This window comes from Oncorhynchus mykiss, chromosome 24 (assembly GCF_013265735.2).
Source record: "Oncorhynchus mykiss isolate Arlee chromosome 24, USDA_OmykA_1.1, whole genome shotgun sequence".
NCBI classification, from domain to species: domain Eukaryota; kingdom Metazoa; phylum Chordata; class Actinopteri; order Salmoniformes; family Salmonidae; genus Oncorhynchus; species Oncorhynchus mykiss.
The window spans coordinates 25726376-25745220 of record NC_048588.1 but is presented as its reverse complement, the minus strand read 5'-3'; the positions used below and the strand labels follow the sequence as shown (position 1 = coordinate 25745220).

General features: G+C 41.0%; 1 protein-coding gene across 1 annotated transcript; it reads left to right on the top strand.

The window, feature by feature from the left end:
- Positions 1–13703: 13703 nt before the first annotated feature.
- On the top strand, positions 13704–15492 carry lyrm9 (LYR motif containing 9). The gene is made up of 4 exons (XM_021582888.2): positions 13704–13962; positions 14302–14464; positions 14614–14706; positions 14813–15492. Exons 2-4 carry the CDS (start codon positions 14339–14341, stop codon positions 14825–14827), a joined length of 234 nt encoding a protein of 77 aa, XP_021438563.1. The 5' UTR covers positions 13704–13962; positions 14302–14338; the 3' UTR covers positions 14828–15492.
- Positions 15493–18845: the final 3353 nt, after the last annotated feature.

The window sequence follows — 18845 nt, the reverse complement described above, 5'->3', positions numbered from 1 at the left end:
CGGTCTAGCAGTGGCCGTGCTGTTTGTATAGGCAACTGTGAGTGTGAGTGAGTGACATGGAACAGGGAGGGAGAGAGGAGAGACCCCAACCAACCAAGCTGACTCGCACTATAGTAGACTAATAGCTGCCATAGCTATTAATAGCAGCCCAACTGTTGGCTTTTGGTCGTTGTAGCCTCTCCTTCTCCTTTAACTTTTATATTCCATTTTAATTCCATCTTCCATTGATTTAGATATCTGCTAACTTTTTTCCCACCAGGAGGCTCTGACTGTAGTCCATTGCCCTTATGGTTGGCCAACAACAAGCTACACACGCCCCTTATGGTTGGCCAACAACAAGCTACACACACCCCTTATGGTTGGCCAACAACAAGCTACACACGCCCCTTTTGTGAAAAGCAAAGAGCAGCAGCATAAATTATAAAGTTCTTTCTCTCTGCTGCAGCAGTCCTGTTCAAATTCATATCAGTCTTTCTGGACAAGTCAGTTCAAATTAAACATACCCGTGACAATCAGATCAGATTCGACCCAGACCCATGACGTTATTTAGAATTCTGGATCCAGACCCAATCAGGTCCCGGAGTGGGTGTCGGGTATTCGGGTACAAGTGGATCCGTGAAGACCTCTAGGGTAAAGTGACTAGGCATCAGGATAGAGAGTAATATGAGTCCAATAAAGTAGCAGCAGCATGTGATGAGTATGAAGTATGTGTGGGGGTGCTTGTGTTGTTGGTGTGTGTGGAGGAAGGGGGTGCGGCTGTGGGTGTGGTATATAGTGTGTGGGTGCGTCAAGTGGAGCATCTGGTTGCTCCTCATTTTACACCACAGACCCGCAAATATTCTTTACATCATCAACATATGAATCACTACAAAACTTCTTGTATGACCTCTTATACACTATAGCCTTTGGAACTTTGGTTTTCCTCGATATGGCTATTATATTGTGATCACTACATCCTATGGATTTGGATACTGCTTAAAGCAAATATCTGCAGCGTTAGTAAAAATGGGATCAATACATGTAGATGATTTAATTCCTGTGCTGTTTGTAACTACCCTGGTAGGTTGACTGACAACCTGATCCAGTATTGCAGCCACTGGTTACAGTTTGAAGTTTTTCCTGAGTGGGCAGCTTGATGTTACCCAGTCAATAGTTAAATCACCCTGAAAATATACTTCTCTGTTTATATCACGTACATTATCAAGCATTTCACACATATTATTCAGATACTGACTGTTAGCACTTGGTGGTCTATAGCAGCTTCCCGCAAGAATGGGCTTTAAAGTGAGGCAGATGAACCTGTAGCCATATTACTTCAACAGTATTTAACATTAGATCGTCTCTAAGCTTTACAGGAATGTAGATCTGAATATAGACTCCTCAGATGTGCTTGTGTTCGTTAGAAAAAATGTCAGTTCTTTCGAAAAGTATAGAATTGAAGTACAGTGGTGAAACTCATTAAATGTGACTTTTAAAGAACGTCAGCGCCAGTCACAGTGCGTAGATAAAATCACTGGGGAACCAAGCCAGAACAAAAATGGCCAAATTCCAACTTGTGCTGTGATAATTGTGTTGTTTACTCTATAACCTGTTAGTTCATACGCCTTGTGACCATGATGTACAGGTATATAGGCCTAAGGCCGAGACAATATGACAGTGGCAGAATAAATTCAACTGCACCTTTCTTTCATAATGAAACTGGAGAGTAACCTCTGTCTGGTGAAGTCCACAAAGTATATTTCATGTAACAAACAGGTACATGGTCAAGCAGCAGGTAGCCTAGTGGTTAGAGTGTTGGGCTGGTAACTGGAAGGTAGCTGGATCGAATCCCTGCGCTGACAAGGTAACAATTGGTTGTTCTGCCCCTGAGCAGAGCAGATATCCCACTGTTACCTGGGTGCTGAAGCTGTGGATGTTGTATAAGGCAGCCCCCCGCACCTCTCTAATTCAAAGAGGTTGGATTGAATGCAGAAGATACATTCAGTTGGACCACTGACTAGGTATCCTTATTGTTTCCGACATTTGTGTCCTACTAAACAACTACAGATTTAGAACCACGGAGATTCACAAAGAAATCAGGAGCTGCCTCCACTATTCCAGCACCATTATAACATCATCAAATCACATATGCTAAGTATACTAGTGACAACTAAAAGATACCAAAAACAATTTAGTCCAATCAACAGAAGCTAAATATTTTGTGGCTGTCAATGGTTCTGATTTGTGTATGTGTGTGTGGTCATGTTTAACTATACTTTTGGGGACTTCTGAACCAGAAGTCCCTACAAGAATAGTAAACAAACAAAAATTGGACCAACTGGGGACATTTTGTTAGTCCCCAAAAGGTAAAATGCTATTTGTACGGGTTTAAGTTTAGAATTAGGGGTATTGTTAGGAGCTAGGTTTAGGGGTTAGGGAAAAAATGATTTTGAATGGGAATAAATTGTATATCCACAAGGTTAGTTATACAAGACTGAGTGTGTGTGTGTGTGTGTGTGTGTGTGTGTGTGTGTGTGTGTGTGTGTGTGTGTGTGTGTGTGTGTGTGTGTGTGTGTGTGTGTGTGTGTGTGTGTGTGTGTGTGTGTGTGCGTGCGTGCGTTCATGCAAATTGAAAAAAACATGTTTGCTCACTCTACCGGCCTATGGGTAGAATGCTATTTGTAGGGGTTCAGGTTTAGAATTAGGGTTATGGTTAGGAGCTAGGGTTAGGGGTTAGGAAAACAGGTTTTTGAATGGGAAAAAATTGTATCCCCACAAGGTTAGCTATACAAGACTGAGTATGTGTGTGTGCATTCATGCAAATAGAAAAAAAACATGTTTGCTCACTCTACGTTTATGAGAAATGCCAATGCCTTCCTCCTTTCTCTCATGTTGACGAACCGGCCTATGACTCTGTCATACAGTACATGTTTTATTTTTTGTTGTACTAGACTTCCTGGCTAAAATGCTTGCTCGCTAGCCTAACTTCCTTTCATGGGCGACGTTAGCTAGTTAACATTAGCCTTCTACATCTAGCTACACATTGAACTCCTTTCCTCTCAGTCTGGGGACACAATGTATCAATTTACGGTTGGATCAGAATCACTGTTATGATCATTGGCCAGTATCCAAGTCCAAATCCCTATCTCCATCCGTGGCTAATTTAGGAAAGGGTCCACTTTAGCTAGCCTGCCAGTCACCGGAGGACAACACAGCAAGATGAAACAATTCAAGTTGTTTCTTTTAATGACATTTCTCTTGATGCGAAGAGATCTGAGTGAAGCCAAATCCAATCTGGCTTCCCTTGACACTTTTTTTTTTTCTTCTAGTGCACAGGAGCATTCACAGGTGAGCTCACTCAGTTTAGCTCAGTGCTGATTGGCTATGATTTTACACTTTTTTTATCAAGGGAGGCCAAATGCTTGCTGGCTTCCCTTGCATTCAATGCTACGGTGGCAAGAATGTCATAATCTTCATGACCAGAAAGCATCAGATAGATGGCCTACACATAGAGACAGAGGGGCACTGTTGTGCTCACTCAGATGCTTTTGTCCAGTGAGATAAATGTATTTGTTTGTGAATGGAAGGAAAATTATGAAAACGTACCTAGAATGTTGAATACAATATGTAATGAATGTATTATAGATCATGGGGTGTAACAAAAGCGCAAGGGAGAGGAGGTAGAGGTGACGGTCTAGCAGTGGCCGTGCTGTTTGTATAGGCAACTGTGAGTGTGAGTGAGTGACATGGAACAGGGAGGGAGAGAGGAGAGACCCCAACCAACCAAGCTGACTCGCACTATAGTAGACTAATAGCTGCCATAGCTATTAATAGCAGCCCAACTGTTGGCTTTTGGTCGTTGTAGCCTCTCCTTCTCCTTTAACTTTTATATTCCATTTTAATTCCATCTTCCATTGATTTAGATATCTGCTAACTTTTTTCCCACCAGGAGGCTCTGACTGTAGTCCATAGCCACTTATGGTTGGCCAACAACAAGCTACACACGCCCCTTATGGTTGGCCAACAACAAGCTACACACACCCCTTATGGTTGGCCAACAACAAGCTACACACGCCCCTTTTGTGAAAAGCAAAGAGCAGCAGCATAAATTATAAAGTTCTTTCTCTCTGCTGCAGCAGTCCTGTTCAAATTCATATCAGTCTTTCTGGACAAGTCAGTTCAAATTAAACATACCCGTGACAATCAGATCAGATTCGACCCAGACCCATGACGTTATTTAGAATTCTGGATCCAGACCCAATCAGGTCCCGGAGTGGGTGTCGGGTATTCGGGTACAAGTGGATCCGTGAAGACCTCTAGGGTAAAGTGACTAGGCATCAGGATAGAGAGTAATATGAGTCCAATAAAGTAGCAGCAGCATGTGATGAGTGTAAAGTATGTGTGGGGGTGCTTGTGTTGTTGGTTTGTGTGGAGGAAGGGGGTGCGGCTGTGGGTGTGGTATATAGTGTGTGGGTGCGTCAAGTGGAGCATCTGGTTGCTCCTCATTTTACACTACAGACCCGCAAATATTCTTTACATCATCAACATATGAATCACTACAAAACTTCTTGTATGACCTCTTATACACTATATTAGGCCCAGCCTTTGGAACTTTGGTTTTCCTCGATATGGCTATTATATTGTGATCACTACATCCTATGGATTTGGATACTGCTTAAAGCAAATATCTGCAGCGTTAGTAAAAATGGGATCAATACATGTAGATGATTTAATTCCTGTGCTGTTTGTAACTACCCTGGTAGGTTGACTGACAACCTGATCCAGTATTGCAGCCACTGGTTACAGTTTTAAGTTTTTTCCTGAGTGGGGAGCTTGATGTTACCCATTCAATATTCAAATCACCCTGAAAATATACTTCTCTGTTTATATCACGTACATTATCAAGCATTTCACACATATTATTCAGATACTGACTGTTAGCACTTGGTGGTCTATAGCAGCTTCCCGCAAGAATGGGCTTTAAGGTGAGGCAGATGAACCTGTAGCCATATTACTTCAACAGTATTTAACATTAGATCGTCTCTAAGCTTTACAGGAATGTAGATCTGAATATAGACTCCTCAGATGTGCTTGTGTTCGTTAGAAAAAATGTCAGTTCTTTCGAAAAGTATAGAATTGAAGTACATTGGTGAAACTCATTAAATGTGACTTTTAAAGAACGTCAGCGCCAGTCACAGTGCGTAGATAAAATCAATGGGGAACCAAGCCAGAACAAAAATGGCCAAATTCCAACTTGTGCTGTGATAATTGTGTTGTTTACTCTATAACCTGTTAGTTCATACGCCTTGTGACCATGATGTACAGGTATATAGGCCTAAGGCCGAGACAATATGACAGTGGCAGAATAAATTCAACTGCACCTTTCTTTCATAATGAAACTGGAGAGTAACCTCTGTCAGGTGAAGTCCACAAAGTATATTTAATGTAACAAACAGGTACATGGTCAAGCAGCAGGTAGCCTAGTGGTTAGAGTGTTGGGCTGGTAACTGGAAGGTAGCTGGATCGAATCCCTGCGCTGACAAGGTAACAATTGGTTGTTCTGCCCCTGAGCAGAGCAGATATCCCACTGTTACCTGGGTGCTGAAGCTGTGGATGTTGTATAAGGCAGCCCCCCGCACCTCTCTAATTCAAAGAGGTTGGATTGAATGCAGAAGATACATTCAGTTGGACCACTGACTAGGTATCCTTATTGTTTCCGACATTTGTGTCCTACTAAACAACTACAGATTTAGAACCACGGAGACTTACCGCAAGTCACAAAGAAATCAAGAGCTGCCTCCACTATTCCAGCACCATTATAACATTGTCAAATCACCTATGCTTAGTCTACTAGTGACACCCCCCCCCCATTATACTGAAAATTATTTAATAATTTGCAGTTCACTTTCCAATCAGTTGGGCTGCCAGACTTAATTGCCATACCTTTTACCTCATCCCTTTCAACCATACAAATTTTCAATTCCTCATTTAACATCTTTTACAGTCATTTTCTTAAAGGGCTTATTAGTAACTGTGATAAGTATTTTCATAAATGCGTCTAGTGCAACATCTGGGTGCTCCTCATTACACACCACAAACCTGAAAATGTTCTTTACATCATCAACATATGAATCACTACAAAACTTCTTGTATGACCTCTTATACACTATATTAGGCTCAGCCTTTGGAACTTTGGTTTTCCTAGATATGGCTATTATATTGTGATCACTACATCCTATGGATTTGGATACTGCTTTATAGCCATATTACTTCAACAGTATTTAACATTAGATCGTCTCTAAGCTTTACAGGAATGTAGATCTGAATATAGACTCCTCGGATGTGCTTGTGTTCGTTAGAAAAAATGTAAGTTCTTTAGAAAAGTATAGAATTAAAGTACAGTGGTGAAACTCATTAAATGTGACTTTTAAAGAACGTCAGCGCCAGTCACAGTGCATAGATAAAATCACTGGGGAACCAAGCCAGAACAAAAATGGCCAAATTCCAACTTGTGCTGTGATAATTGTGTTGTTTACTCTATAACCTGTTAGTTCATACGCCTTATGACCATGATGTATATAGGCCTAAGGCCGAGACAATATGACAGTGGCAGAATAAATTCAACTGCACCTTTCTTTCATAACGAAACTGGAGAGTAACCTCTGTCTGGTGAAGTCCACAAAGTATATTTAATGTAACAAACAGGTACATGGTCAAGCAGCAGGTAGCCTAGTGGTTAGAGTGTTGGGCTGGTAACTGGAAGGTGGCTGGATCAAATCCCTGAGCTGACAAGGTAACAATTGGTTGTTCTACTCCTGAGCAAGGCAGTTAACACACCATTCCCTCGGCGCTGAAGCCGTGGATGTTGTATAAGGCAGCTCCCCGCACCTCTCTAATTCAGAGAGGTTGGATTGAATGCAGAAGATACATTGAGTTGGACCACTGACTAGGTATCCTTACTGTTTCTAATATTTGTGTCCTACTAAACAACTACAGATTTAGAACCACGGAGAGTCACAAAGAAATCAGGAGCTGCCTCCACTATTCCAGCACCATTATAACATCATCAAATCACATATGCTAAGTATACTAGTGACAACTAAAAGATACCAAAAACAATTTAGTCCAATCAACAGAAGCTAAATATGATATGGGTGTCAATGGTTCTGATTTGTGTATGTGTGTGTGGTCATGTTTAACTATACTTTTGGGGACTTCTGAACCAGAAGTCCCTACAAGAATAGTAAACAAACAAAAATTGGACCAACTGGGGACATTTTGTTAGTCCCCAAAAGGTAAAATGCTATTTGTACGGGTTTAAGTTTAGAATTAGGGGTATTGTTAGGAGCTAGGTTTAGGGGTTAGGGAAAAAATGATTTTGAATGGGAATAAATTGTATATCCACAAGGTAGGTTATACAAGACTGAGTGTGTGTGTGTGTGTGTGTGTGTGTGTGTGTGTGTGTGTGTGTGTGTGTGTGTGTGTGTGTGTGTGTGTGTGTGTGTGTGTGTGTGTGTGTGTGTGTGTGTGTGTGTGTGTGTGTGTGTGTGTGTGTGTGTGTGTGTGTGTGTGTGTGTGTGTGTGCGTGCGTGCGTTCATGCAAATTGAAAAAAACATGTTTGCTCACTCTACCGGCCTATGGGTAGAATGCTATTTGTAGGGGTTCAGGTTTAGAATTAGGGTTATGGTTAGGAGCTAGGGTTAGGGATTAGGAAAACAGGTTTTTGAATGGGAAAAAATTGTATCCCCACAAGGTTAGCTATACAAGACTGAGTATGTGTGTGTGCATTCATGCAAATAGAAAAAAAAACATGTTTGCTCACTCTACGTTTATGAGAAATGCCAATGCCTTCCTCCTTTCTCTCATGTTGACGAACCGGCCTATGACTCTGTCATACAGTACATGTTTTATTTTTTGTTGTACTAGACTTCCTGGCTAAAATGCTTGCTCGCTAGCCTAACTTCCTTTCATGGGCGACGTTAGCTAGTTAACATTAGCCTTCTACATCTAGCTACACATTGAACTCCTTTCCTCTCAGTCTGGGGACACAATGTATCAATTTACGGTTGGATCAGAATCACTGTTATGATCATTGGCCAGTATCCAAGTCCAAATCCCTATCTCCATCCGTGGCTAATTTAGGAAAGGGTCCACTTTAGCTAGCCTGCCAGTCACCGGAGGACAACACAGCAAGATGAAACAATTCAAGTTGTTTCTTTTAATGACATTTCTCTTGATGCGAAGAGATCTGAGTGAAGCCAAATCCAATCTGGCTTCCCTTGACACTTCTTTTTTTTCTTCTAGTGCACAGGAGCATTCACAGGTGAGCTCACTCAGTTTAGCTCAGTGCTGATTGGCTATGATTTTACACTTTTTTTATCAAGGGAGGCCAAATGCTTGCTGGCTTCCCTTGCATTCAATGCTACGGTGGCAAGAATGTCATAATCTTCATGACCAGAAAGCATCAGATAGATGGCCTACACATAGAGACAGAGGGGCACTGTTGTGCTCACTCAGATGCTTTTGTCCAGTGAGATAAATGTATTTGTTTGTGAATGGAAGGAAAATTATGAAAACGTACCTAGAATGTTGAATACAATATGTAATGAATGTATTATAGATCATGGGGTGTAACAAAAGCGCAAGGGAGAGGAGGTAGAGGTGACGGTCTAGCAGTGGCCGTGCTGTTTGTATAGGCAACTGTGAGTGTGAGTGAGTGACATGGAACAGGGAGGGAGAGAGGAGAGACCCCAACCAACCAAGCTGACTCGCACTATAGTAGACTAATAGCTGCCATAGCTATTAATAGCAGCCCAACTGTTGGCTTTTGGTCGTTGTAGCCTCTCCTTCTCCTTTAACTTTTATATTCCATTTTAATTCCATCTTCCATTGATTTAGATATCTGCTAACTTTTTTCCCACCAGGAGGCTCTGACTGTAGTCCATAGCCACTTATGGTTGGCCAACAACAAGCTACACACGCCCCTTATGGTTGGCCAACAACAAGCTACACACACCCCTTATGGTTGGCCAACAACAAGCTACACACGCCCCTTTTGTGAAAAGCAAAGAGCAGCAGCATAAATTATAAAGTTCTTTCTCTCTGCTGCAGCAGTCCTGTTCAAATTCATATCAGTCTTTCTGGACAAGTCAGTTCAAATTAAACATACCCGTGACAATCAGATCAGATTCGACCCAGACCCATGACGTTATTTAGAATTCTGGATCCAGACCCAATCAGGTCCCGGAGTGGGTGTCGGGTATTCGGGTACAAGTGGATCCGTGAAGACCTCTAGGGTAAAGTGACTAGGCATCAGGATAGAGAGTAATATGAATCCAATAAAGTAGCAGCAGCATGTGATGAGTGTAAAGTATGTGTGGGGGTGCTTGTGTTGTTGGTGTGTGTGGAGGAAGGGGGTGCGGCTGTGGGTGTGGTATATAGTGTGTGGGTGCGTCAAGTGGAGCATCTGGTTGCTCCTCATTTTACACCACAGACCCGCAAATATTCTTTACATCATCAACATATGAATCACTACAAAACTTCTTGTATGACCTCTTACACACTATAGCCTTTGGAACTTTGGTTTTCCTCGATATGGCTATTATATTGTGATCACTACATCCTATGGATTTGGATACTGCTTAAAGCAAATATCTGCAGCGTTAGTAAAAATGGGGTCAATACATGTAGATGATTTAATTCCTGTGCTGTTTGTAACTACCCTGGTAGGTTGACTGACAACCTGATCCAGTTTTGCAGCCACTGGTTACAGTTTGAAGTTTTTCCTGAGTGGGCAGCTTGATGTTACCCAGTCAATATTTAAATCACCCTGAAAATATACTTCTCTGTTTATATCACGTACATTATCAAGCATTTCACACATATTATCCAGATACTGACTGCTAGCACTTGGTGGTCTATAGCAGCTTCCCACAAGAATGGGCTTTAAGGTGAGGCAGATGAACCTGTAGCCATATTACTTCAACAGTATTTAACATTAGATCGTCTCTAAGCTTTACAGGAATGTAGATCTGAATATAGACTCCTCGGATGTGGTTGTGTTCGTTAGAAAAAATGTCAGTTCTTTAGAAAAGTATAGAATTGAAGTTCAGTGGTGAAACTCATTAAATGTGATTTTTAAAGAACGTCAGTACCTGTCACAGTGCGTAGATAAAATCACTGTGGAACCAAGCCAGAAAGAAAATAACCAAATTCCAACTTGTGCTGTGATAATTGCATTGTTTACTCTATAACCTGTTAGTTCATACGCCTTGTGACCATGATGTACAGGTATATAGGCCTAAGGCCGAGACAATATGACAGTGGCAGAATAAATTCAACTGCACCTTTCTTTCATAATGAAACTGGAGAGTAACCTCTGTCAGGTGAAGTCCACAAAGTATATTTCATGTAACAAACAGGTATATGGTCAAGCAGCAGGTAGCCTAGTGGTTAGAGTGTTGGGCTGGTAACTGGAAGGTGGCTGGATCGAATCCCTGCGCTGACAAGGTAACAATTGGTTGTTCTACTCCTGAGCAAGGCAGTTAACACACCATTCCCTCGGCGCTGAAGCCGTGGATGTTGTTTAAGGAAGTCCACCGCATTCTCTAATTCAGAGAAGTTGGATTGAATGCAGAAGATACATTGAGTTGGACCACTGACTAGTTATCCTTACTGTTTCTAATATTTGTGTCCTACTAAACAACTACAGATTTAGAACCACGGAGAGTCACAAAGAAATCAGGAGCTGCCTCCACTATTCCAGCACCATTATAACATCATCAAATCACATATGCTAAGTATACTAGTGACAACTAAAAGATACCAAAAACAATTTAGTCCAATCAACAGAAGCTAAATATGATATGGGTGTCAATGGTTCTGATTTGTGTATGTGTGTGTGGACATGTTTAACTATACTTTTGGGGACTTCTGAACCAGAAGTCCCTACAAGAATAGTAAACAAACAAAAATTGGACCAACTGGGGACATTTTGTTAGTCCCCAAAAGGTAAAATGCTATTTGTAGGGGTTTAGGTTTAGAATTAGGGTTATGGTTAGGAGCTATGTTTAGGGGTTAGGGAAAATGGATTTTGAATGGGAATAAATTGTATATCCACAAGGTTAGCTATACAAGACTGAGTTTGTGTGTGTGCATTCATTCAAATAGAAAAAAACATACTTTCTCACTCTACTTGTAGAGAAATGCGAACGCCATCCTTTCTTTCATGTTGACGAACCGGCCTATGACTCTGTCATACAGTACATGTTTTATTTTTTGTTGTACTAGACTTCCTGGCTAAAATGCTTGCTCGCTAGCCTAACTTCCTTTCATGGGTGACGTTAGCTAGTTAACATTAGCCTTCTACATCTAGCTACACATTGAACTCCTTTCCTCTCAGTCTGGGGACACAATGTATCAATTTACGGTTGGATCAGAATCACTGTTATAATCATTGGCCAGTATTCAAGTCCAAATCCCTATCTCCATTTCATGGCTAATTTAGGAAAGGGTCCACTTTAGCTAGCCATCCAGCCACCGGAGGACAACACAATGAGATTAAACAATTCAAGTTGTTTCTTTTAATGACATATTTCTCTTGATGCGAAGAGATCTGAGTGAAGCCAAATCCAATCTGGCTTCCCTTGACACTTTTCTTTCTTTTTCTTCTAGTGCACAGGAGCATTCACAGGTGAGCTCACTCAGTTTAGCTCAGTGCTGATTGGCTATTATTTTATACCTTTTTTATCAAGGGAGGCCAAATGCTCGCTGGCTTCCCTTGCATTCAATGCTAGGGTGGCAACAATGTCATACTCTTCATGACCAGACAGCATCAGATAGATGGCCTACACATGGAGACAGAGGGGCGCTGTTTTGCTCACTCAGATGCTTTCTCCAGTGAGATAAATATATTTGTTTGTGAATGGAAGGAAAATTATGAAAACGTACCTAGAATGTTGAATACAATATGTAATGAACATATGGTATTCGGATACAAGTGGATCGGTGAAGACCTCTAGGGTAAAGTGACTAGGCATCAGGATAGAGAGTAATATGAGTCCAATAAAGTAGCAGCAGCATGTGATGAGTGTAAAGTATGTGTGGGGGTGCTTGTGTTGTTGGTGTGTGTGGGGGAAGGGCGGGCAGCTGTGGGTGTGTTATATAGTGACCACACACACACACACACACACACACACACACACACACACACACACACACACACACACACACAGTGCCTTCAGGAAAGTAGTCAGACTCCTTGATTTTTTCCCACATTTTATGTTTTTCTACAATTGATTACCGTAAATGTTTTTTTTCCTTCAATCTACACACAATACCCCACAATGCCAAAGCAAAAACTGTTTTTTAGTAATAAAAAAATCTAAAATATCACATTTACATAAGTATTCAGACCCTATACGCAGTACTTTGTTGAAGCCCCTTAGACAGTGATTACAGCATTGAGTCTTACGTATAATGCTATAAGCTTGGCGCACCTGTATTTGGTGAGTTTCTCCTATTCTTCTCTGCAGATCCTCTCAAGCTCTGTCAGGTTGGATGGGCAGTGTCGCTGCACAACTATTTTAAGGTCTCACCAGAGACATTTGTTCGGGCTTAAGTCAGTCCAGGCTCTGAACACTGACCCCGCCAGGGGAGGGGGGCTGAGTCTTTGACTCCCCACTGCATATGGTGGTCTAGTCAGTACAGACAACAGGTATTTCCTAGTCACTATTAGCATCTGCGTTGTTCCCAAAGCAAAACATGGAGATGTTTAGATTAGACCACATACTTTTCATTTTGTTCATTACAGTGTACCCTTGTATTCAAAGGTCATTTCATAGCTTAGAAAATGTCAATTATCAGGGTTGTTGTCAAGAATCCTTTTATTTTGGCTGGCAGGGGGTCAAAAGGGACAGCAACATGAGTGTTCACCTGAGGTAAAGGGGAATCCTGTGGGAGTGACTGTGTTGATGGAGTGGATGGGTCAGGTGTCAGCAGCGCTGCAGAGGGCACACAGACAGCCAGGCGGGGGTGATTCTTGTTTCCCTGCAGTGGCCAGTCTCTATCATTCCATTGCTGTTTTTCTCTCCCCTTCACAATGAGGCCATTCATCAGCACACACAGCGGAACTGTGAAAACCTTTGCCTAGGTGCCCTGAAACAAGGGGCTTGTGGCAAACCAGCTGGACGCCTGTGACTCATCCAACAGGACTGGGGTGCGGACAGTCAAGTTGACTCACAATCACCACCTCACACTGCACAAAACAGCTATTAAACTAGGATTGTATTTTATGATACCAGAGAAGGATTTTCTCTGTAGATGGCACAGTGCCATCTAAAACCTGAGGATGAAAGCTTCAGTTGAAGAGCAAGATGATTTATGCTGTTATTCAGTGGGGGTGTTGTGGTTTGCGTTGTTACGTATGTGGAAAGCACCTGTGTCAACATGTTGTGGGTGTTGGGTTATTCCAAGGTTTAGATTCCTGAAGAGATTATTGCTAAATTAAGAATAGGTTTATAGCCTGTTGCATTATGTTTTCTTCAAGACATGTTATTTCCATAGTCCAATATTATGGTGCACTATGTTTTCTGATTTATGAATGGAATATTTATCTAGAATATTTTAGAATGAAAAAAAATGTATTCCGAATGAATTTCCTACATTGAAAATATCATTGACAGAATATCCATATCCAGTCAGGAACTGTTTATATGTTCTAAGTTTCCGTCAGTGTTGGTTTAAAGAGTACACAAATATTTTATAACTCGACCTCGATTTATCGACGACTTTTATGCTTGCCTATTACAGTTTTACCGCATGCCTATTCATTTACAAGGCTTTATTTACTAACTAATATTGTTTTAAAAATGACAGTGGACATAACGCTACTTCACTTTGAACAGTAGGCTAATTCAAAGAAAAACGGAAGTTCCCTGTCTGCCACCAGTTTCGTGGAGAAGTACAGTAACCGCAAGCTACCTGTAAGTCTACAGTCACAATTTAACATACATTCTGAATCAGATCGTTAACTTATACGATAGAATCAATTGATATTGATCACATAAAATGAATTGATATACGCTTCCAAAGAGGCAAGCACGTCTAATTTATTAACGTCTTGTAGGGCAGGAACGTTGCATATCGTATTTTTTTGCAGTCGGGCTGCGTTTCTCAGCAGATTGCTCGATCGATCATCATGTTAATGCTATTCTTGGAACATTAAACATTTCTTTAGGCGTTGTGAGCTCTGACAATATCAATGTGCGACTGCAATTAAGACTACTTGAAATGTGCCCAGTTAATTGTCCTGCTATTCACAGGAGCATATTGAGGAGGAAGTCATTCTGCACGGGCAGTATGCCCCCATTACCAGGCGCTGAGTTGGTTCGTACACCGGTTCATCTGTACCGTTACCTTCTTAGATGTTGCAAGCAATTGCCAACCCGTGCAATGCAGCAACATTATCAACATGCTATAAGACAGGTACAGTCTGATTGTAGCCCATTACAGTTGTTACAGCATAGGCTACGTAGTGTATAACTTAGACATATCTGATGGTATTAAATGTTACAAAGAGCTAGGTTATAATGGCCAAACTTGGTCAACAATTTGCTTTTTTTGTATCAAACTAGGGTTACAATAGTCACACAGACGAAGACGATCCTGAGAGGATTCAACTGATCATACAAAGAGCTATATCAGATGCAGATTGGATTCTCGATAAAGTGAGCATTGCCTTTGCTGTTTTCAAACTCATTTTAATTGACAAATCAGACAACAGTATGTGGAAAGACTAACTTTGATAAGTTCTCAATCTGTTGTGTTTTCCAGTATAATAAGAAATGAGATGTGTGAAATAAGAGGACAAGACTGCTGACTCTATTGGACTTCCATGTGGAACAAGCCTTGATCAAAACAGGATTTTGCTTGTTCTGCCATGCAAGAAACATCCCAGGGACAGCTACATCAATCAATGTAGCAATAAGAGAAGTGATGTTTGCCAACATTTTTACTGAGGGACCAACGAACAGTCCTCATTTGTGTTTTAGTCCTGCACTACACACCTGATTCACCTAGTCAAGTGGTTTGATTTGTTTATTCAGATATGTTAGTGCAGGGCTTGAACCAAAATGTGGGCTGTATGGTAGTCCCGAAGTAGAGGATTGGGAAACACTGACAAAAGTGTAGTCCTCAAAGCAAGATTTGCACATGCTGTCCACTTACGTTGATCTAATGTGTATTTATTGTTACAACAAAAATATGTTTGTATATCCGGCAATGTTACAATAGAGTAGCAGGATGAGAGTTATGTGGAGTCTGTATTTATCGTATGTGAACCATAACGCTATCTACGTTTCGATCAAAGATTTTCACGCGACTATTCTAAAATCTGCATTTTTTTTCAATTTTTCCACCAAATTCACTTGTTGAGGATACAAATCAATGTACTTTTTTGGTTAAGTTTTCATGTACCAAATAAAAATATAAAGTTTAATGTGTTTCCAATCAAATTTGATTCCCTCCCTCTTGTAAAGTTTGTGTCATCATCCCTTCATTACCTGTACCATATTTGAGGAAATACCAAAAATATATTTGTACCATAGACTGATTCATTTGAAACTTAACTTGCAGTAAAGCTTTCATGACTTAATATTAGCTTACAAGTATTTGATCATAGGAGTTGGGGGGGGAAGGGACTTGTGCATTGATAAGCACACCAAAGAAACGATATGTGTAAGAAAGACTACACTTGTAATGGCCCATTCCAGCTCAGGCTTCATCCATGTTATGAAGGTGGATATTGATCGTACAAACGCTGTTAATTCGAGGCAGCTTGTAACTGCAAGTTTATAGCGAACGCCAAACTCTTCATTATAAACTGGGTGGATCAAACCCTGAATGCTTGGCTGACAGCTATGGTATATCAGACAGAATAACACGGGTATGACAAAACTCATTACGTTGGTAACCAGTTTCTAATGGCAATACTGCACCTCGGGGGTTTGTGTTATATGGCCAATATGCCACAGCTAAGGGCTGTATCCAGGCACAGCCCTTAGCTGTGGTATATTGGCCATATATCACACTTGCAGTTACAAGCCACCTTGCTTAATTAACCAGGTTTCCATCCAACCTTTTTATGCAAGTAAAGCACAAGGTGCTAAGTCAAGTAAAACAAAATATCACCTGTAAATTGTTCTGTGGAACGTGATACAGTACGTTTCCACTGTAAGTAGGCAATCAATAGAAGAGGCAATGGGGCTGTTGTTCATCAATGGGTTCATCAATTCACTGAGGGGGCACAAAGTATGTGGGGATGGCTGGGGGTGGTCCTTAGGGGGGGCTATGCCCCTCTTCTGTATGTTGGCGAATTTAGCATTTTTCAAACACCTGAAACAGCTTCTTCCTGCAATCTAGAGTCATAGTCATTATGCGTAATTCTATGTTAAATTTTTTGTATATATTACTGCATATCTAACAATACTGGAGCCGTCTGTATCCTCCCGACTGTTTTCTTTTTTTTTAAAGAAACTAAAAATGCTTCTCTGCATCTCTGCTAAAATGTGTAAAAGATTGATAGGAATTTCTAATTCAGTACATTTAGTTATTGCTTACTTTTCTAAAGTCTACCAACCTTGCCAGCAGGCATGACACCTAAGATAGTTAGACAAGCTAGCTACTCTAACTTGATTGATGGCCTGAAATGGCATCTTGGTAATGAGGTTGGGAGATTGGGAACCTACCTGGGCTAGATCATTATTTATATATTTTTGACAGGACAAATCTGAGGGGGCACATGCCCCTGTGCCAGTGGCAGTCGGTGCCGTTAATTTTTTTTTATTTTTATGCGCATGGCCTTATTTCTATTCCAGCATATTGGATTGACATTCCATTCATCCAACTCAAATGTTCCCTATACCCATCATGAGGTTGCTACAACATAACCTATGAATAAAAGTTTACAACGTAGGTGCACAGGTCAAGCAAAATTTGAGTAATCAAGGTGACCAACATGTTCTCATCCCTCGGCATCTAAACCTGACGAATGGACATCGTCCAATGGTAAGGGCACTAAACAAAGACGTGGGGACATGTTTTCGCACACACACGCACATCCGGATCTGGTGTCGATCAAACCAGTAGCTTGCTAACAGGTTGATATATAGCTATACTAGCATATTAGCATATGACTTTACTTGACTTTTGATTAAATGTTTAGAGAAAGGAGGACCAAAGGAGAAAAATCCTTCTACCTCCGGTTTCAACTGTGAGTTGGAAGAAGAGGGACAGCAAAGGCAATCCAGCAACCCAGATCAGCAAGAAGGCATGCAAATGGATCTTTTTTTAGATATCACCATTAAATCTGACCATTGCCCTCAAGTACTTGGATGAGGATTTTCTACTTAGACACGTTTTCTACCAGGATGTAAAGATTTATGTATGTCACAGATTGGCCAGAGTTCACACATCTGGTGTCCCATTTACCTGATTAGAAGGAAGGAATGCGAGCCAGAAGTATTTTGGTCCTCAAGTGTAAATTTGAATAGACTCCCTTTCAGACAATTATGACACAATCTGGATGCACTCTGGAGTATTTTTTTTTTTTAAATCTGACTTTTTTATGAATATGGTTCAATTCTGACACATCTATTAACTTATTTGTCGTGTTTTATTTACAGATATTTTCAATACCACCACTGACTGGACCAGTGTTCCCAAGACAGTTGGTATGTACTGTATAACATTTACTGTCTTTACAAATTTTCTTGACAAACTTAGATTATAATAAATGGTTAGCGTGCTCATACACACTGATTTGTGCCATCAGCAGCAGTCAGGAACAACTCACGATCATACTGTAGATGTAATAAACTTGAGTGCTATAATATCATCAGTCACTTTAAGTAGTTCTTCCCCAGTGCTGTGTATAGCCATTATGCCATGCTTATGGGCCTACTGTTGTTATTTACTGATGATGTAATAATGCTACCTCACACTTGAACTTTCAGTTTTTTGTAATGTCTCCCCACTATCAACAGTTGTCTGATGCTGCTTCTTGAAAGAACTCAAGGTAAATGGCGCCCGAAGAGAATGGCTGACGTTTTACATGCTCCTGACCAATTGTGCTATTGTTAGTTCTTTGTGTTGTTTGTAACTTATTTTTTACATAATGTTGCTGCGGCCGTCTCTTATGACTGACAATAACTTCTGGACATCAGAACAGCAATTATTCACCACGAACTGGAAGAAGCTTTTTCCTTTAATGAGTCCGACAAGAAGGATATACTGCTCTCCTGAGAACAGGCCCAGATCCCCGTCATTTGCGTAAAGAAAAGACGGGGGAAAAGAGGACGCAGATCGGGCTGCCTTCTAAGAATCCGTAGGCAAGCGAGTAAACTCCCACTGCCATCAATTCTACTTGCTAACATGCAATCATTGGAAAATTAAATTGATGACCTACGATTGTCCTACCAACGGGACATTAAGAAATGTAATATCCTGTGTTTCATGAAGTCGTGGCTGAATGATGACACGGACAATATAGAGCTGAAGGGATGTTCACTGGCAAAACAGAGAAGCTACGTCTGGGAAGACGAGGGGTGGGTGGGTGTGTTTTTTTGTCAATAACAGCTGATGCACAATGTCCAATATTAAAGAAGTCTTGAGGTATAGCTCGCCTGAGGTAGAATACTTTATAGCTGTAGACCACGCTATCTACCAAGAGAGTTCTCATCTATATTATACGTAGCCGTCTATTTACCACCACAGACCGATGACTCGGCACTAAGACCACACTCAACCAACTCTATGGCCATAAGCAAACAAGAAAATGCTCAACCAAGTGGCGCTCCTAGTGGCCTGG

Excerpts from the sequence above, each read along its gene's own strand:
- lyrm9 (XM_021582888.2), top strand. The coding sequence starts at position 14,339 with ATGCCCCCATTACCAGGCGCTGAGTTGGTTCGTACACCGGTTCATCTG. Across the intron at positions 14,465-14,613 it reads ATCAACATGCTATAAGACAG|GGTTACAATAGTCACACAGA; the intron begins GTACAGTCTGAT and ends GTATCAAACTAG.